Here is a 21808-nt window from a genome sequence, read left to right as displayed (position 1 = left end):
TGTGCTCTCCAGTCTATTGTCCAGCCCCTCCCATCTTATTACCTGATTATTGATTAATTTGCACCACCTGCATGCCTCGTTACCCTCTTTTGTTTACTTCCTATTTAATCTCCCTGCGTTTGCAGTCCTGTGCTGGTTCGTTGTCTATGGCTGCGTTTACACTTGGCATTAACATGCGATCACTGTGATCCGATCAAGCAGATCGGATCATTAGACAATCAGGACATTGTGCGTTTACATTTGTTCACATTAAGTAGCCTCTGTATATGGATAAACGATCGGATTCCGGTTTCCTGCATAAATTAGGTCTGTGGCACGACACCAGATTAAGAGTAAAGATGATACAAATTAAACAATGTCCCAATTGCTTTCACTCACTCACTTTACTTTCAATCTCCAGTAATTAGATCAAATTAATTTTTTTGAACGAAGGAATACTTCCAGAGTTGATCATACAAAAATAACTGGGTTGATCATGTTAAAGTCACATCGATCATCTGGGTTTAAGCTTATAGCGTGCAATGACTATATTGACAGAAATGGGAGATTGATAAACATGCTGAAACAATAAAAACATTCAACATTTAAAACATAAAAAAAAAATTCCGATTCAGATTATTCCTCTGGCAAAGCAGCGTGCAGCTCTTCGTTAAGATCATGACTGACTGTATACAGGCGATCGCCTCGTTCAGATAATGTTGCAAAATTAAAATGAAAAATGACACACATAGTATCATGTAAGTTTAAATAAACTGTTTTAAAGATTGACGTTTATTGTAAGGTTCAAATAAGTTTAATTTCTTGTCTAAACTGCGTCTAAATTACGTCCACCTGTGAATGCAGACACGATGGCTGGATTGCGTTTACATTACACTGAGATCCGATTACAATGCGTCCTCGACTACCTCCGAACCTGGACACGCTGATCGGATAACATTCCAATCAGAAGTGCGTTTACACTTGTCTTTTCAATGTGTATGTGGACAACATCCGGATACAGGTCGCATGTTAATGCCAAGTGTAAACACAGCATGAGTTTTCTTGTGTTTCATGCCAGATGCCGGTCTTGTTTTCCCCCGAGGGGAGTTTTTGTTTTGTTTATTTACTTAATAAATATCCTTCATCCAACACCTGAATCCTCGCTTCACTCTTTACCATCCCATGACAGTAACAGGCTAATATAGCATTATATTCCACGTTCCTTGCAGCTGATTCATTTCAATGACATAAAATAGTGTGATCAAATGTATAGGTAATACAAAAACAAATGTATTAGCTGATATTTAATTTCTATGATTTGTGAATTCCATACATATCTGGATGGTGAAAACGACATCTCCCATCGTTCCAATCTCCCTCATAGCGTCATCAAGCTTTATTATTGTTTTGAAAATGCGACCTCTTGTGGTGAAAAAATTACAGATTGTACCTTTAACATATTTCATAGCCTCCAGCATGCAAAAGGATACAGATTCTCACTTTGTGCATAAATAAACTTCCAAACTCACCGAATCCTCCCACTATGCTGCCTATAACTCTCCCTTAACAGTTGTTAACACAGATGCTGTCTGCTCCCCTCCTGTCTTATCAACCCAAAAAATATGCACCAGCACTAATATACAATATTACCAAAAACAAGAACCAGATGTTTCATAACTATATAACATTTCCTTTCTATCACCTGAATCCTTTAATTCCATCACATAGTTATACAATATTGTAAGTTTCACAAAAAAAGGTTAGAAAAGACCTTGACTTTCGATAAGATCTAAAATAAATGCAAAGACATTGAGTCATTCCACTTGCCAGGAAGAATGTAACATATACTGTAAATGGAAAAAGCCCATGTCGAAAGTCAATTACACACCTTGTGCTGCCGTCTTTAAAGGTCTTAATCTACAGCAGCCGTTCAGGGGCCCTGACGCCATATTTCACCTGCAGCGCGTGCCGACTCGCTTCCCATCTGCTGCTCGTTCTAATAAATGTTTTCAAGGTGTATTACTATCGGTGTGCTGAAAATTAATATTAAATAGGACTCAAGGCTTTATTATATATTTGCATTGGACTGCAGTAATTTATCCAATATGATTGGAATGCTCATCTTTGATAAGACACTGATATAATGCATTACAAAGAAGGCAGAAGGATTTTTGGCATGAAGCTTTTCTTGACTTTATTACAGTGTCAGAGATATAAAGAATGTTTTACACTAGCAACAAGGCACTGCAACAACATCACAATACTAATGTATATTATTATCATGAATCTTCAAAATTATTTTTTGTATGGACTTTTTAGCTACAGTTATTGCATAACTGGAGACTGTTATTTTATGCTATGATTTTATGATATTTTTTGTTCTATATTATTATTAGGAAAATGTATATTTTTATTCAGCAAGGAAGCATTGATCTAATGTTATTTTTTATATTTCTATTCTAAAATCCTAAAAAACTGTTAAATGAACTGAAATGTTTATTGAGCACCAAATCAGAATATCAGAATGATTTCTAAAGGATCGTATGACTGATGTCTGGAGTAATGATGCTGAAAATTCAGCTTTGCCATTACATAAATAAATGACATTTTAAAATATTTTAAAACAAATTTCTTTATTTTTTTATCATTATACAGATTTTATCTTTAAAAAGTATTTTTAAAATTATTATATTCTACTCATTATATTATATTATATTATATTATATTATATTATGTTTATGCTCTATATAAGTTAATTCAGTCTGGAATGTACCTTTCTTCTCGTGCTTGTTTGACCTCTTCTCTCTTGTCCACATAATCCCGACTGCAATGAAGACAATAAACATGAGAAAACACGTACAAGAAGCGAAAAAGAATGCCTTTTATATATCTACCAAAGACATTTGGAGTTCCAGGGGTTAAATGATGTTTAATGTTAATTAAACAATAACAATTCAAGTTGTTTGTTTTTGTTATTACACAACAGTAGAGGTTGACTACAGGTCTTAAAGACTTTGTATGATAGGATTGAAAAAGATACAGATAGAACAAGCATTTGTCTTCCTGCAGTCCACCGTGATTATTCATTGTCTGTTCTAATGCTGTTTTCTTTTGTATGACCATAATAAGAGACAATAACTTGTCCAACAAGGAAAACTCCCAGATCTCCGATAAAAAATTGGACAGAGGCCTCAGCTGTTTCTCCAAACTGTTGGACAAAATGTTTCTCATGGTCATCTTCAACATGAGAGATTCGGAAACAAATCAGATGTCGAAAAACGCTGATATATTTGTCATATTAATTAAATAATGAAACCCTGGGTGCATACAATAATGGCATCATAATGAAATGCTAAGAAAGGCCACAAACTTGAAACGGCTTCTCTCCTCTCTTTCAATCCGCTGAAGTCTTTCCTCTCTCTCCAGCCGCCTCCGCTCACGCTCTGCATTCAGAGACTCCTGGTGTTGCCTATAGGAAGAGGTTAACAAACCACCGAGAATCGGCCTGGAGGACCAGAGAAATTAAAAACAGTAATACAGAACAACAATACTTGAATTAATCAGTATTCAAAATTGCATTCTGGGGGGTAAGAATAGAGTTCTCACTGCATGACGTAAATTAATGACACAATTTCGGATGCATTTGAATTAATCGTATGTGTTAAGGCACACCTTAAGAAAATAATTGCTTTACACTACTCCCATAGAATGATTGTAGAAAAATAAATATATGTTTGTACAGGTCCTTCTCAAAAAGTTAGCATATTGTGATAAAGTTCATTATTTTCCATAATGTAATGATAAAAATTAAACTTTCATATATTTTAGATTCATTGCACACCAATTGAAATATTGCAGGTCGTTTATGGTTTTAATACTGATGATTTTGGCATACGGCTCATGAAAACCCAAAATTCCTATCTCAAAAAATTAGCATATCATGAAAAGGGTCTCTGAACGAGCTATTAACCTAATCATCTGAATCAACTAATTAACACTAAACACCTGCAAAAGATTCTTGAGGCTTTTAAAAACTCCCAGCCTGTTTCATTACTCAAAACCGCAATCATGGGTAAGACTACAGACCTGACTGCTGTCCAGAAGGCCATCATTGACACCCTCAAGCAAGAGGGTAAGACACAGAAAGAAATTTCTGAACAAATAGGCTTTTCCCAGAGTGCTGTATCAAGGCACCTCAGTGGGAAGTCTTTGGGAAGGAAAAAGTGTGGCAAAAAATGCTGCACAACGAGAAGAGGTGACCGGACCCTGAGGAAGATTGTGGAGAAGGACCGATTCCAGACCTTGGGGGACCTGCGGAAGCAGTGGACTGAGTCTGGAGTAGAAACATCCAGAGCCACCGTGCACAGGCGTGTGCAGGAAATGGGCTACAGGTGCCGCATTCCCCAGGTCAAGCCACTTTTGAACCAGAAACAGCGGCAGAAGCGCCTGACCTGGGCTACAGAGAAGCAGCACTGGACTGTTGCTCAGTGGTCCAAAGTACTTTTTTTGGATGAAAGCAAATTTTGCATGTCATTCGGCCATCAAGGTGCCAGAGTCTGGAGGAAGACTGGGGAGAAGGAAATGCCAAAATGCCTGAAGTCCAGTGTCAAGTACCCACAGTCAGTGATGGTCTGGGGTGCCATGTCAGCTGCTGGTGTTGGTCCACTGTGTTTTATCAAGGGCAGGGTCAATGCAGCTAGCTATCAGGAGATTTGGGAGCACTTCATGCTTCCATCTGCTGAAAAGCTTTATGGAGATGAAGATTTCATTTTTCAGCACGACCTGGCACCTGCTCACAGTGCCAAAACCACTGATAAATGGTTTACTGACCATGGTATTACTGTGCTCAATTGGCCTGCCAACTCTCCTGACCTGAACCCCATAGAGAATCTGTGGGATATTGTGAAGAGAAAGTTGAGAGACGCAAGACCCAACACTCTGGATGAGCTTAAGGCCGCTATCGAAGCATCCTGGGCCTCCATAACACCTCAGCAGTGCCACAGGCTGATTGGCTCCATGCCACGCCGCATTGAAGCAGTCATTTCTGCAAAAGGATTCACGACCAAGTATTGAGTGCATAACTGAACATAAATATTTGAAGGTTGACTTTTTTTGTATTAAAAACACTTCTTTTATGGGTCGGATGAAATATGCACATTTTTTGAGATAGGAATTTTGGGTTCCCTTTCGTTGTCACTCCGAGTTACGTCGGATGACGACGAATGGGGTTTCGCTTAGAACACCTATCGACTTCGAGTATTACAAAACGAGCCAATGGCAAAGAAATGCCATGGGTCTGCGGAATTTGCATAGCGTATCTCCGCCTTACCTCGTGGGTATAAAAGGAGGACGCCGGCAACAGGCAGATATGTTTTCGCTTCGGAGCCAAGAGCATTTCTTCACTCCACAGTCATCTCTGACTTCGCTCTACGAGACGAGCTTCTCTCTCCGGTGTTGGTGTGACGGCGATCTGCAGCGAGCTCACAGTGCCTGCTGATCTGTGCAGTAATCTGCCAGTGTGTGTGTGTCTCCCTGTGCGCTTCAACATCGCGGAGTTTTTTCTCTCCTCTCATAAAAGAGCTCGCACGCGGCACGTCTTTTTAAAGACGGCTCGCCCGTGCATTTCTGGTTGCAGCGGACTGGTATCGGACTCTGATGGGCACGAGCGCTGTCTAGTGTGTTTGATCATGCTTGAACAGCGCTCGTGGGTGACTCATGTTCTCGCAAGGGAACGTGATCATCGCGTCATAAATAGGTCGAGACTCGGTGAACTCGCAAGAGTGAGAGTCCCCTCATCCACCCCCCGATCTTCGGCTGGTGGCCAGGGTGACCTGAGGGTTACGGTCTGGAACAAGGCGCCGACTATGTGTCCGTGACCCCAGCCCCCCTCTTCGATGACGGTGCCCGCTAGTGAACTGCTGATTCCCGCGAGTCTACCCTCTGGTGGCCCGCGTGTTTCAGTTGAAGCTACAGAGGAAGATGCCATGTCTGTTGCAGCATCACTAGGTGGGCTTGAGTCTTCTGGAAGTGAGGGCTCGTCACAGCTGCCACCTTCCGGTGTGCATACGGCTGTGCCTGAGTCTGATCCGGAGATGACGGCCATGCTTTCCTGGGACGATTGGTTTTGGGTAAGGCCGCCGACCCTCGTCCGTGGCAAACCCCAATACCTCTCTTCCCGGACGTGCATGATGAGATCTCGAAGTCCTAGAAGACCCCCTTGTCTTCTTAGGACCGCTCGCTGATCTCATCCGCCTTTCCTCCCCTCGATGGGGCCGCTGCCCTTGGGTACACTGGGGTTCCCCCGGCTGAACGCTCTGTTGCGATGCTATGTGTCCTCAGAGTGCTTCTTCTCGGCGCAATCCTAAGCACCCGCCCGTGGCCTGTAGTTTTTCGTCTACGCTTGTGGCGAGATCCTATAGCGCCACGGGACTGGCAGCCGCCTCACTGCATGCCATGGTCATTCTGCTGGTCCACCTGACCCAGATGCTCATGGACCTGCACGAGGGCGGGACTGACCCAGGGCTCTTCACTGAGCTGCGCGCCGCCACTGACCTTGCTCTCTGAGCGACGAAAGTGGCCGTACGCTCCCTGGGTCAGGTGATGCTCACCAGTCTGTGGCTGAACCTGTCTGATGTGCTGGATGTCGCGCGGACCCGTCTGTCCGACATTCCCATATCCCAGGTCGGCCTCTTCGGCGGTGCGGTTGAGGGCTTGCCCAACAGCTCTCAGCCGCCCATGAGCAGAGTGAGGTTGATTCTGTCCCGACGGCCCCGCCGTCCGCTCAGATCCCTCGTCTGCCCACCGCCGAAGGCGCCCTCCCGCGGCTCCCACCCCGCCCGTTCACGGGCCGGCTCTGGGGGCCGCGGGCGGACGCCACAGCCCTCTCCAGCCCCGCCCCCCGCTACACGCCGGGTTAAGCGGCGCTCGTGAGACGGGCACCTCGGTGATGAAGCAGGCTGAGGTTGATTCTGTCCCGACGGCCCCGCCGTCCGCTCAGATCCCTCGGTCTGCCCACTGCCGAGGGCGCCCCCCCGCGGCTCCCACCCCGCCCGTTCACCCGGGTCGGCTCTGGAGGCCGCGGTCGGACGCCACAGTCCTCTCCAGCCCCGCACCCCGCTACACGCCGGGTTAAGCGGCGCTCTTGAGTTGGGCTCCTCAGAGATGGGACTCAGTTCTTTCCAGGAGTTGGTAGCAGGACCACTCCTTTCCCCGGGGAGGGCCGGGGAAGAATCCTTATTCTCCAAAGAGCTGATTCTCCCGTCTCTGAGCACAGAGTTCTCGGACGTCACAGAGCGCCGCCCACAAGCCGTGCTCTCCTCGTCCCCCTCTGTCCCAGAGGTGGTTGACATGGTGTGCCGTCCACGGACCGCTTCGCCCCTGTCCCCCTCTGTCGCCAGACCCCTGGCAGAGCAGGCCCCCGCGGGACGACCAGCCTGGTCCTCCCCTGGCCCCTCTGCCAGGGCGCGGTTGCTAACTGTGCCCCCACATCGGGCCGCTATGCCGTCCACGTCTGGGCCAGTTACTCCGCTTCGCTGCCCCTCCGGGGGGACGCCTGTGGTCGCATGATCCCGCTGGTTCAGTTCCTGGGAGCCTGGTTAGAGCTTCCCCGTCTGTCCCGCTGGGTCGCGCGGACCATCAGGCTCGGCTATGCGATTCAGTTCGCACGGTCTCCTCCCCACTTGGGGAGTCCGCTCCACTTTTGTCGGTGGCTATGCCCCCATCAGGAGAGCAGAGATTGCCACCCTGCTGGCGAAGGGCGCAATCGAGACTGTCCCTCCAGCCGAGATGAGGTCAGCCGGCTTCTCAGCCCCTACTTCATTGTCCCCAATAAAACCGGTGGGTTACGGCCAGTCCTGGACTTGCGCGTGCTGAACCGCTCCCTTCACAGGATGCCGTTCAAGATGCTCAAACGCGTTTTCGAATGCATACGGCCTAGGATTGGTTTGCAGCGATCGACCTGAAGGACGCCTACTTCATGTCTCTATTCTCCTTGACACAGACCGTTCCTTCGGTTTTCTTTCAGGGGCAGGCATCCAGTACGCGGTTTTCCCTTTCGGGCTAGCCCTGTCTCCTCGCATCTTCACGAAGGTCGTCGAGGCTGCCCTTGTTCCCCTTCGGGAACACGGGGTTCGCATCCTGAGTTATATCGACGACTGGCTGGTCATAGCTCACTCTCGAGTTCAGGTTGCGAACACAAGGACCTAGTGCTTCGGCACCTAGCTCGTCTGGGCCTTCGGGTCAACTGGGAGAAGAGCAAACTTTGCCCCGTGCAGAGGATCTCTTTTCTCGGTATGGATATCGACTCGGTCGCCATGTCCGCGCAGCTTACGAGCTAGCGCGCGCGCAGTCACTGCTGACTTGCCTGAGACAGTTCGAGGGCAAGAGTGCGGTTCCACTGAAACTTTTTCAGAGGCTCCTGGGCATATGGCTTCTGCAGCCGCGGCAACGCCGCTCGGATTGCTTCATATGAGACCGCTTCAGCTTTGGCTTCGCGACCGAGTCCCGAGGTGGGCATGGCAACACGGCACCCTCCGAGTAACAGTTACTCCGACCTGCCGTCAGACCTTCACCCCGTGGTCGAACCTCAGTTTTCTACGGGCCGGAGTGCCCCTGGAACGAGCTTCGCGGCATGTTGTTGTAACGACAGATGCCTCCTCCACGGGCTGGGGTGCCATGTGCAATGGACGTGCTGCCGCGGGCTCCTGGACAGGACCCCGTCGCCTCTGGCATGTCAATTGCCTCGAGTTGCTGGCCGTACGTCTTGCTTTGCGCCGCTTCCGGGCCGTGCTCAAGAACCAACACGTACTAGTCCGCTCAGACAATACCGCCACTGTAGCGTACATCAACCATCAAGGTGGTCTACGCTCCCGCCGTATGTCGCAACTCGCCCGCCACCTCCTCATATGGAGTCAGAAGCATCTGAGGTCGCTTCATGCCATTTACATCCCCGGAGCCCTGAACTGTGCAGCGCACGGCTTCAGCCCCTCCCGGGAGATTGGCGACTCCATCCCCAGTCGGTTCAGATGATTTGGGACCAGTTCGGGGACGCACAGATAGATCTGTTTGCCTCTCACGACTCGACCCATTGCGCCCTGTACTATTCCCTGACCGAGGGCACGCTCGGCACGGATGCACTGGCGCACAGCTGGCCGCGGGGCCGCAAATATGCGTTTCCCCCAGTGAGCCTTCTTGCGCAGACCCTGCGCAAGGTCAGGGAGGACGAGGAGCAGGTCATTCTGGTCGCGCCATACTGGCCCGCCCGGACCTGGTTCTCCGAACTAGTACTCCTCGCGACAGCACCTCCCTGGCCGATTCCCCTGAGGAAGGACCTCCTTTCTCAGGGACGGGGCACCCTATGGCACCCTCGTCCCGATCTTTGGAACCTCCACGTGTGGCTCCTGGACGGGACGAAGCAGGTTTGAGTACCCTTCCACCTACGGTGGCGGCTACCATCACTTCCGCTAGAGCGTCGTCCACGAGACACGTCTACGCGTTGAAGTGGAACCTCTTCGTCAACTGGTGCTCTTCTCTTCAAGAAGACCCCCGGAGATGTTCGATTAGTGTCGTGCTTTCCTTCCTTCAAGATAGGCTGGAGCGAAGGCTGTCTCCCTCCACCCTGAAAGTCTATGTTGCCGCTATTGCCGCACACCATGACCCAGTCGAAGGTAAGTCTGTTGGAAGGCACGACCTGATCATCAGGTTCCTGAGAGGAGCGAGGAGACTGAATCCTCCTCGTCCTCCTCTCGTTCCCTCTTGGGACCTCTCAGTGGTTCTAACTGCCCTGCGGAGTGCTCCCTTTGAGCCTTTGCAATCAGTGGAGCTTAAGTTCCTGTCTATGAAGACAGCGCTCCTGGTTGCATTGGCCTCCATCAAGAGGGTGGGGGACTTGCATGCATTCTCCGTTGACGAAGCGTGCCTGGAATTTGGGCCGGCTTACTCTCACGTGATCCTGAGACCCCGGCCTGGATATGTGCCCAAGGTTCCTACCACTCCCTTCCGGGACCAGGTGGTGAACCTGCAAGCGCTGCCCCCGGAGGAGGCAGACCCAGCCTTGGCACTGCTCTGTCCAGTACGCGCCCTCCGCGTCTATGTAGACAGGACGCAGTGTTTCAGGACTTCAGACCAGCTCTTTGTCTGTTATGGTGGGAAGCTGAAGGGAAAGGCTCTCTCCAAGCAAAGGCTGTCTCACTGGATAGTGGACGCCATTGCCTTGGCATACCAGCAGCAAGGTCGACCGTGCCCCCTTGGTGTGACCGCCCACTCCACCCGGAGTGTGGCATCCTCTTGGGCTCTAGCGCATGGCGCCTCGCTAACAGACATCTGCAGAGCTGCAGGCTGGGCGACACCTAACACATTCGCCAGATTCTACAATCTCCGAGTGGAGCCAGTGTCCTCTCATGTACTCGCTTCAACCAGCTAGTACTGGACCCGCTCAGGTGTCTTCGCTTGCTCGCCATTCCACTCCACGGACTGGATACGTGCGATATTCTCCTCAGGTGAGCTTCCCCAAAAAGCCCTGAGTTCCTCCAGCACTCTTGACGTTGGCGCCAGTGTCTATTGCCTGTGCGTCGGCTAGGTGCCTCCCGTGTGCATGGTCCCTCCTCTGAGCGACCCCCACATGTGTAATTCCACTGTAAGCCTCTCTGAGCGTGTGTCTTTCCCTTGGCAAGCCACCTTGCCACCCCTGGGGTTGAAATATTCCACCTGCGGCTGGACACCCCAGTGTTCTCCATATGTCTCCTTCGGGTCATATGTGTATTCTCTAAGTCCCCCCCCTCTGGGTTGGCAGTAATTGCATATTTCCCCTAAACTTTGGGATATGCCCCCAGTGTACCTTGGTATTCCTGTGCTAAATAGGAGTCCTTCGTCCGTGCCAGTCTCACGACAGGGATCTCAGATTTACGCAGGGCACTGGAAGACAGCTGAGAAGGTGGCGTGATTAGACTGGTAACCCCATTCGTCGTCATCCGACGTAACTCGGAGTGACAACGAAAGGGAACGTCTCGGTTACGTATGTAACCCTCGTTCCCTGAGTAGGGAACGGAGACGTTACGTCTGCCTGCCACTTTCCGCTGTACCGCGGGGATCGCCTGAGCTCAGTCTTGGCTCCTCAGCGAAGAAACATATCTGCCTGTTGCCGGCGTCCTCCTTTTATACCCACGAGGTAAGGCGGAGATACGCTATGCAAATTCCGCAGACCCATGGCATTTCTTTGCCATTGGCTCGTTTTGTAATACTCGAAGTCGATAGGTGTTCTAAGCGAAACCCCATTCGTCGTCATCCGACGTAACGTCTCCGTTCCCTACTCAGGGAACGAGGGTTACATACGTAACCGAGACGTTTTCATGAGCTGTATGCCAAAATCATCAGTATTAAAACAATAAACGACCTGAAATATTTCAGCTGGTGTGCAATGAATCTAAAATATATGAAAGTTTAATTTTTATCATTACATTATGGAAAATAATGAACTTTATCACAATATGCTAATTTTTTGAGAAGGACCTGTATTACAAATTGATGGAGCAACAGATTTTGTGTTAAAAAAAACAAATCATAAAAGAATCTTAATAAATATATAAATGTATGAGGTGGAGAAGGTTTTTTTTTTTTTTAATGACTGTTTCATTATAAATATGGTGATTATCTCTAAGGTGGACACCCAACTTAATATATGATATTTACCATCTGAATCTAATATATATAAAATCATAACCATTTCAGCATTGAATGCACTTGCACACATGTACTTCAAAGAAGAACAGTGGCTCACCTGTCCGGTCCTGGACCCCCAGATGGTCCGAAACAGTTGTAGGGTGTGGAGGGGGCACTGGACACCCCAGATGACCTGCCAGGATATGTTCCTGCGTAGCCATTGCTAAAGGGAGGAAGAAGAAGAATTTGATAGTCTGTTCATAGTTTAGCCACAAATTATTCAGCCACAAAAACAAAAAATACTTTAATTATAAATATTTTTAGATTTTACATAACTATTATTTTGTAAATATTTGAAATATTGTTAAAAAAAAATTGGGGTCAGTAAGATATATATATATATATATATATATATATATATATATATATATATAAGGGATGCTCCGTTTAGGATTTTTGCAGCCGATATCGATAGCCGATTTCTTGTCATGGTGATCGGCCGATACCGATCCCGATCCCGATGCTTAATATAGGCTACTTAATATAAGACAAAGATAAATACAAACAAAATGGAGCAGTCTGATGCAGCCCACAAGGTTTAATTAAACATTGTCCAATAGTAAACTTTGGAGGACAACATAAACATTTAATCACCTAAAATAGAGAAGTCTGATGTAACTTAAACCTTGTCCAATACAAGTCTGAGCAGGACAAAAATTAAATAAATAAATAATTTAAACTCCTAAAAGAACAAATTGGAGTAGTTTGATGCTACTCATTAGAAGGGATGGGCATTTCAAGCAAAAATAAAATTCGAAGATAGCTGGGTATTATTCGAAAATCGCACCCCTCCCCGTTATGTACGCACACATGCATGTATAGGCCACACACGAGAAAAGTGGTCTTAGAGAAGAGTGGTCTGGCGTTTAAATATAACTTAAAAACGTAAATATACATTTCATATATGTTTTATATAATATAATGTTCTTTTTTAAATTTCATCTATGTTGATTATATGAAAAAGGAACCGCATGAGATGGGTAAGATAGGATTATAAGATGCCCAATATATTAGGAGACATTTGGAGTGGTTCAGACATGATTTTGACCACTCAATTAAGTTTTGTTTTGTAGAAAGCCATTCTTTAAAGTGAATTTCGTTTTGTAAAAATTGCATCTTAATTTCAATGTTTCATCAACCAATTGTCTGGATTTAATAAATAAGAAGCGAAATATAGCAGACAATATAATAGGACACGGAGGCGCCCGCGCGTATACTGGAGCGCGTCTCATAAATGAACTGAAACTAAGCGTATAAACGACATGCCTCACAGACCTGAGCTTGAAATGTCTACTTTAAAAAAAAAAAAACAATTCAAATCGATAAGAAATGGGGTAGGCCTACTCTCTGCTTATAGGCTAATCCGTATGAAGTGTGCATTTCTCTCTATAGGCGCGTTCACTATATGCGAAGATGGCGTCAACATCGCCAACTGTATCTTTGCAGCCAGAAAACACTAGTTTATTAATAAACAGCTAAAATGTATCAGGCTGCAAAAACATCACTTTGCCTGTTCTTTGTGGAAGCTTTATGCATGCGCTTGATACGCGGAATATGCAATATTTCGATAACGCTAATTATGGTTTAGTATTTTCTCCCATATATATTTAAGTAATTAAATTAATATAAATATGCGATTAGACTAATGGCTTAAATGAACTACTCTTAGTCAACTAGAAAAAAAAAACTTTAGTCGAGCACGGGCAGCCCAATTTATTTCAAATATTTCCTAACCAGCACGTCAGTGTGGGCGTTCTGAGCGAGCGGCGCTGTGTGGACTGAGCGAGCGAAGCAACTCTTCGGAAAGGCGATCTCTCTGGAGGAGAACGCTCCTCCACATGAGATTCCTTTGAAACATACATGGCAAATAGGTCATTTTTTCATTGTTTCTCGACACATCAAAGTAATTCCACACCGGTGATGACATGCCAAATCATTTAAGGCCCCACGCATCATGTACCTTCTCACGTTTTGACGTAATCAAATTGTGATCGGTTTATGATATCGGCCAAGTTTAGTGAGTACCGATCGAGTCATAAAATGTGATTATCGGCCGATACCGATCTCCGGCCGATCGATCGGAGCATCCCTAATATATATATATATATATATATATATATATATATATATATATATTTTTTTTTTAAAGAAATTAATATTTTATTCAGCAAAGAAATAAATGAAACAAAGTGTAAAAATGACAGTAAAGACATGTTTACTGAGCACCAAAAATCAAGTGACACTGAATACTGGAGTAATAATGCTGTTTAACTGTTTTTCTCTCCCTTTTTTGATCAAATAAATGCAGCCTTAGTGAGCATAAGAGACTTCTACAAATATTTTGTACAGTGTATATTATAACAAAGTTGATTTGTGGGAATTTGTTGTCCTGAAGTTTACCTCCTAACAGCATAAATCTAAAGTCTTGATTTATCCAAGAGAACTAATGACCATCTTTTCCATTCACTTCATTTATCATTCATATCATCAGCTAGTACACACAGACAAGGGGGGGTAAAGCTCTGATTCCAAACGATGTCATGTATTTCCTCCATCAGGACCACAACGCTACAGACGTCCTGAGTGAAGAGGCCAATGTGAAGCCTCACAGACTCCCCAAAAAGGCAAGGACATGCATGCACGCACGCACGCACGCACGGACACACTACCTACATGAGTAGGCGACAAAATAAAAACTTCTTCCCAAATAAAGCAGCCTGCCAGTTCAAATCGCTGGCTGGAGATGTACGCGATATGACCTTGTATTGGGAGATATGATTCAAGACGTGGGGGATCATTTCTCTGCACAATCCCATCTTCATTAAAAGAGGTCAGTGACATGCTGTCATTCGCTCCTCACACTTGCCTCTATGTTTGAGTCTGCTGTGATTCATTACACAAATTATCGGAGTAAGAACTGAGAGCCGGGAATGAATCCTGGCTTAATACCAATGGGAAAAACAGACACTGTTCTAAATTTCAAAGTGTTCCAGCACCTGACAGCATAAAAAGTCAAACACACTTTAAAGTGAATTGTTTTAGCCTTGACAAAAAAAAAATCCTGTTCTGTAGAATTTTAAACACAGCAAGTAAAAAAATATTACTAGAAAATGGCAGCATACCCCACTCCAAGTGTCTGGGTTGATGTGATACATGATATCTTTGTGATGGTAAATAAAATAAAATAAAATAAAATAAAATAAAATAAAATTAATATATTTTATATTGTGTTGTTGTCTTCATTTCAGAATATTGGACTTCATTCTTGTAATTGTTTAAAACTTTTAAAATATATCAATATTACAAACTTTTTAGTAGGGCATACCTTTATCCATTTAAAACTACTTCTTGTAGACATCAAAGGACTTTTCCACTGTGCGTAACCCTGGGTTACCTTCATTCTAAACAACGGCTTTTACCGCTTAAAGCAGGGGTATCAAACTCAGCTCCTGGAGGGCTACAGTCCTAGAGGCTACAGTCCAACCCTGCTCCAACACACCTAGGCTGCGTCCGAAGCCTTCGGAAGCTGCATTGCAAGGTAGGAAGGCATCAAGGCATGTCCGAATCTAATGTTATCTTCACTTCCTGTTTCCTGAGATAACTTCATCTGATCGATTTTTGAAGGCAGCATAGATGTATCCCTTGCTGTTTTTTTATATCCCACAATCCCGTGCGTTCCACTCCGTGACAGATATGCTGAAAAAGAAAGATGGCGTCTAAAAGTTGTGGTTGGTGGTCAGTTTGTGTGTAAATGTAAGTTTTTGGCCCACATTATCCACTTTTTATGTCACTTATAGAGAGAAATTACTATTGTAGTAATTTACTGTAGATCATTACACCGTTACGCTGTCTCAGAAGTCTGTCCAAAATCAGTTTCGTAAGGTACTTTCGTACAAAAATGTTTGTCTTAACCTGCTGTCCTACATGCGCTTCATGTGGCACACACTCACACTAGTACACACACGTAAGGTCTCTGGAGCACAGTATGTCGCTCTAGACTCCGGGAGATTTGAGATGATCAAGAAAAGATGGGATTAAGAGCTTACGAAAAGGCATAAGCCAGACTTGAACCAACATGAGAGCCACAACCTTTTCCTTTTAAATTGTGCACCAGAGCTCATAAACTTGATTTTGTTTCCAACTTGTTCCCTTACCTGCCACAAGAACTGCATGATGTGTTTGAGTACTTAACATCTGACAGACTGCACAGAAAAGACAGAACATGAAAAGTGAGTAATCGACACGTAAATTACAAAAATACTACTCTGACTCAAAGCTGTGACAGAAACAGAGAACAAAGGGAACAAGTGCATTTGAGAGATAAGTACAGAGACATGTGAATCAAAGCAGCCTCTGTTTATTAGTGCAAAAAACTGTTTAAAGACCTTGCATTACATACAAGCAACTTTTGCCCGGTTTCACAGACAAGGCTTAAGCCTAGTCTCAGACTAAAATGCATGTTTGAGCTGTTTTAACTGAAAGCAACTTGCACTGACATGTTTTAAAATATGTCAGTGCCATTGTTTTGTCTCAAGATGCACACCAGTGACGTTTTTCTAAGCCTCGTCTATAAAAATGACTTAAATGTCCTAATCCTGGCTTAATCTAAGCCCTGTCTGTGAAACCGGGGCTTTTATGCTTTTAAGAGCCAACCAAAAATAATAATAATAATAATATGTCAGAGTGAATATTAGCAATTGTTTTGCAAGTAAAATAACACTTTTAAAAGACCATCAATGGAGAAAGATGCTTTTTGCCAAATGGTGGTTATAACACCTACCAGCAGGTAGTTTCCCAATTTTCCCAGAAGGGAAGATTTGGATGTGTTGTTGACTTTATAAGTGTACTGTGCCCTTAGCATAAGACTGTTGTGTAATTAGGTAATTGCAGCATTAATCATATTAAAGCTGCATATTGAAGAGTTTGCATACAGTCTCAACAGACTAAAAAAAGAGCTGTCTTTGATCCACTTTATAATCCAGATGGGTTCCTCAAGCTGCCACAGTCTTAATGTCAGGCAAACATGCACATGACATTGCAAAGCATTTTCAGCTTCATTTTCATGAAATGTGGACCCTACAGGCACTGTCCAGGTTGAAATACAATTGCCCTTTTATATGTGACTTAATTTACAGGCTTCTCTTGGCTTTGTAGTGGTACAATGCCTCAATTAAAGGCAGATGAGTTGTAAATGTCAGTAAAAGTTAGCATCCTTTAGGGAGTGTCTTGCACTACAGTGACTGGTTCAAGAAAAAGAAAAAAAGAGACTATAGTTTATAAATAAGTCTTTTTACATTCCATCAAATGTTAAGGAACAATTATTAAACCCACTGAGTATAAAGATTTATCAGGCTATGATCGTACTCGTATATGTTTCCCTTTTTATTGGTCTGAGGATTTGATGTATAACACAGGTTAAGCCACAATATTGCACATGACCATAAGACGCAGCGAGTTTAGCACTTTTTGTGAGGCTGCAATTTCTGGTGGATACAGGACATTTTACTGTGTTCTCTTGAACGAGGACACAAAGGGATAGAGTGATGATCCACTAGGTGAGGGTCTGACTCTTTTCAGAAGGTAGGTTTGATGGAACAGGCAAAACAATAAACCCTCGCCATTCACAGGAGATCCAGAGATCAAGCAAACCCCATGTCACACTTCCTTCCTATTAGAGCATGAAAGTCCACAAAAACTGTGGTCATAGTGTTTGTGAGTCTTGAATCAGTAAAAACAGACATGGGTTTCCATATGTTACCTCTCAGGGATCTCATAGCTTGACTTATGTGGGAGTGAAAGTCATTCTCTGAATCAGACATGCAGCTTTGATCGGCTCTATTCCAAACTTTATTGTCAGTATAGGCAGCTCCATTTTAAGACAGATTTTGGTGTTAACATGTAGCTAATATATCAATCAGATGCTACTATTTCAGAAATGAATAAAATATTTGTAATTGACTTTGACACCATGCCTTCTGGGCAGGGATGTATGTATGTACAGTATGTATGTATGGATAGAAAGATAGATAACCCTAACTCCAAAATATATTTGAGAAGCTGCCTTAAAATTTGGCTATATTCTCCTGTCTACTGGAGCAGCTTTTGTGTCAGGAATGTTCATATATGTGTCTATGTAGGCAGCTCACTAGGGTTTGGATCAGAGCCCATCTGTACTTGCATTGCAACTTGTTCTGTGAGTGGCGAGAATCTACTACGTCTATCTGCACTACCTGCAGTGCTTGTCTGGGTCTCGACCCTGCAGAGTGCCCCTGGAAACCTTGTCCGAATCCACTGGGCAAGCAGGAAGAAGGGTGGAAGCGAGCAGAGGGAGGACAGGGGACAGTGGTCCTTCGCTTGGGGAGGTGGAGGCTGAGGAGGTATCAGAGGAACCCTGAGACGGGAGGGCCCCCAAGGACCTGACCGAAGACCAAGAAGACAGTCTGGGTGATATCGGGGGGCCAAAATCAGGGGTAAAAGGAGGGGAAGACACTGGGGCCTTGCGGATAACCTTAATCCCAGACCTGTCCCGTAGGTTTTCCTCATTGTCTGTATCAACGGCATTTGGAATGAAGTTGACCATGCACTTTAAAGGCAAACACAAGCTAGAAGCGTCCTCTACTGTTGATGCCATCCAGCTATGAACAACAGAATAACAGCAGAAGTTCGAGTAAATGATGGGGAAAACCATGATATGTTGGGAGACATTTATGTTAGTCAAGTCAGGGAAGAGATAGCATCAGAAAATGGATAAGGATCTACAGTCTGGTTTCTAGCTCTAAGACTCAACACCCTGGAATCCTATTCTGCTGAAATACCTTTCGGATGCCTGTCTAGAGAGCTCTGCTTTCTGCTCCTCATCCTTCTCCTCCTCTTCCTCCTCTCTGTGGCGAAAAGGAGGTATAGAGGGTTGTAAGGAGGGATGGGCACAGGAAAGAAAAGGTAAAGCGAATATGAAAGGAGAGGACAAGAACAAGAACCTTCACCACATGCTCTGACGGTAGAAGCAATGACACAGGAAATCATTACACAAAAAATATAGACAAAGTCATATTACGTTACTTGGTTAAACTTTTATAGCATTACAAAATGACAGTCACATCAACACAACAAGAAGGGTACAAACCATTGTGAATAATGTTGCCTTCACATTTTATAAGAATGATTGTAAATATTAGTTATTTTACCAAAATTTCGGAATTATCTACAAGCAGATTATCTAGATAGAATGGTAAATGTACACAATAGTGTGGGAAATGTTTATGGTCGCTTCTCTTTCTTCAAAATCCGTTAAATATTGACTAAATATCTTCTTTACATTTTGGCTTTAATAAGCCAATTTCCCCAAGGAATATGCAAGAATGAAGCAACCATCCAACATGATTCCTATTCTTTCCGTCAACAAAACAATTGAACACAACATACGTCTACAGGGTGACTAGTGTAGTCCGACTCCTGAATGAATGACTCTTACAAGCTGATTATTTTTACTGAATCAAAAGCATACAGTGCAACTAGTCCAGGCCAATTCCCGAACAAATGACTCAGCTCTAAAATGACTCAAAAGAGTCAGCTCTTTTTAACAAACGAAACACGGATAACGGTATGCCGCAATCAAACTAGACGCAAAATTTCACTGCAACATTATATGAGGTTTTTGTTTAAATATAATTCAACATTTAATATGTCCAAAATGGAATAATATTCACTCCACTTTACTGCAGTTACTGCAATTAAAGTTTGTGTTCTTTAATTCAAATAAGAAGTTATGATGTGACATCAATCTTTTATTGGTCACATGTCTTTACATGATAAAAATTCATAGGTCAGAGTTCACCAAACTTGAACTTTGGAACGTAAGCGGAATTTGTATGACCTTGCATTTCCTTCCACTTGTGTATGCATGGAAGTCAATGGAACGAAAAGTGAAGTCTGGTTGTTCATTTGATGTGAACTGTAGTTAAAGATGCACATTATGTGTTTTGTCAGCAAAATGTTGTAAATATTAATGAATGAAATATGTTATCATGCTTTTTGTTTATTATAGTGGTTTAATATTAAGGCCAACTATTGGATTGAATTTATGCCAGCCCAAAAAGACTATGAAAGTCATCCAAAAGTATGTAAGCCAACCGTTTGTAAGAATTTCATTGATTCATTCAAAAATATGAATAACTCAAGAACTAAAAAAAAAAAAAAAAAAATATGTTTCTGGAGTTATTATGGAGCCATAGTTTGTAGGAGGATTTTGTACCAGATTAGTTAAAATCGTCACAATTCTCATCCAATTGTCAGATCAGATCAATAACTGATTTTTGGGACATGACCCAGCAGTTGAGACCCACTGAGATACACAACAGTTAATACAGCAAATAATTAAGACCTTTAGGAGGAAGAGGAGGAGTCATGTGCCTCACTTCTCGAGGGTCTCTCTCTCTTTCCGTCTCCTAGTAGACTGGTATTTATTACTAATATGGAAAAAAAACGCACATCAAAGGTCCTTCTAATTTCCTTTGGTGGGTTAGCTAACAGACATCAGGATCAGATGACTAACTGAGATGAATTCAACTATCTGTCAACCAAACCGCTCTAAGAAAAATAACCCATGAAGCCCATCACTAACAGCATATCCTGTCATCAATAATTAAAAAGCTCAAGCAGTCTGTGCAGCTCAACATAAGGAAAGTAATGTGAAATATAAAGAGATTCTGACAGGAGTATTGCTGACCCTCAGACATATTTTTGGGTTTCAGACAGACACAAGTTTCACAGCAACAATTTTGTTAGTGTTTAATGTAATGTTGCTTTTTTCTGATGCTGGTTGCTGATAACTGTGTGATGACAGATATTATAAATCTATGATATTTTCTTTAACACAAATTCAATAGAGACATTTTACATTTCAAGCACAATCAGACATCACAACATTTTAACATACAAGAGAGAAATTTCTTTTTTTAAATGAACTATAGTTTAATCAGTATTTTGGTCTTGTTTTCCATTAAGAACATGTAAAAATCCTTAAAACAAGATACATTTACTTAATTTACTTACATTTTGATAATAATATCTCTCTTATCTTAGCCCATTGGTAAATAATAATACAGTATAGTTCAAAAGTTTGGGGTCAGTAATATGTTTTAAACGTTTTTGAAAGAAGGCTCTTGTGCTCAAGGCTGCATTTATTCAAAGACAATTAATTCAATCAAATACAGTAAAAAAAAGAAATATTGTGAAATATTATAAGAATTTAAAATAACTGTTTTCTATTTGAATATGTTTTAAAATGTAATTTATTCCTGTAATGGCAAAGCTGAATTTTTAGCATCTTTACAGCCTTTAGTCGAATGATCCTTCAAAAATCATTCTAACATGCTGATTTGGTGCTCAAGGAACATTTCATATTATCATCGCACATTATGTTCATATTATTAACAGTTACTTAATATTTTTGCGGAAACCATGATCACCATGAATTTAAGAATTCTTTGATTAATAGAAAGATCAAAAGAACAGCATTTACATGAAATATAAGAAATGTCTTTACTGTGACTTTTAATCAATTTAATGCATCCTTGCAGAATAAAAGTATTAATTTATTTCCATATAAATAAATAAATTACTAACCCAAACTTTTGAACTTCAGTATATGAATTAATTATATTATATTTATAATTATATATTATTTCATTTTATGGAATTCATTTTTACTATGGACTATAATCTAATTTGATGCTTAAAAATTTTCTTGTTGCAATGTTTGTATTTCTACTTTGTTTCTCGTTGCGGGCTCTAATTAATCAAATGGGACGGCCAATTCCACGTACTGCCGAGTAGATTTTCCGGGGTTCTAGTAAGATTTGCTCAGAGACACAGAATACCTCCAGACTTTTCAACATTCCACTAACACAGAGTGGCTGAGCTGGCCGTACTCTCACTCTTCCACAGCCTCACGTGAACTTACTGTGTCCCTCCAAACGACTGACACGCTGGATGAGAAAAAAACATATGAAGCTTTTTCAATGGCTGATATACTACTGCGGATATCTGTGCGTCCCTCTTTGTTCCCTGAAACTTGCAAAGGATATGAGTAAGTTGTATGATTATAGTTTACAAC

The 21808-nt window shown here is 43.2% G+C and overlaps 1 protein-coding gene across 6 annotated transcripts in view; it reads right to left on the bottom strand.

The window, feature by feature from the left end:
- The window catches only part of fhod3b (formin homology 2 domain containing 3b), a 242332-nt gene that overhangs the window by 43390 nt on the left and 177134 nt on the right, over window positions 1–21808 (bottom strand). For 2 of the 6 annotated variants that reach the window (XM_077209220.1, XM_077209221.1), the window contains exons 11-15: window positions 18510–18575; window positions 15849–15896; window positions 11753–11857; window positions 3350–3484; window positions 2753–2803 (exon numbers count right to left, since the gene is read on the bottom strand). In XM_077209220.1, the coding sequence (XP_077065335.1) occupies window positions 2753–2803; window positions 3350–3484; window positions 11753–11857; window positions 15849–15896; window positions 18510–18575 (405 nt within the window). Of the gene's footprint in view, window positions 1–2752; window positions 2804–3349; window positions 3485–11752; window positions 11858–15848; window positions 15897–17924; window positions 18330–18509; window positions 18576–21808 lie in introns of all 6 variants that reach the window. The other 4 variants (XM_077209223.1, XM_077209224.1, XM_077209219.1 and 1 more) reach the window with 3 other exon arrangements.

Source organism: Siphateles boraxobius, unplaced genomic scaffold, assembly GCF_051911475.1.
Source record: "Siphateles boraxobius isolate OS27281-9 unplaced genomic scaffold, OSU_SipBor_1 12, whole genome shotgun sequence".
Classification (NCBI taxonomy): domain Eukaryota; kingdom Metazoa; phylum Chordata; class Actinopteri; order Cypriniformes; family Leuciscidae; genus Siphateles; species Siphateles boraxobius.
The sequence above is the reverse complement of the archived record's forward strand: the minus strand, read 5'-3'. Positions and strand labels throughout refer to the sequence as shown.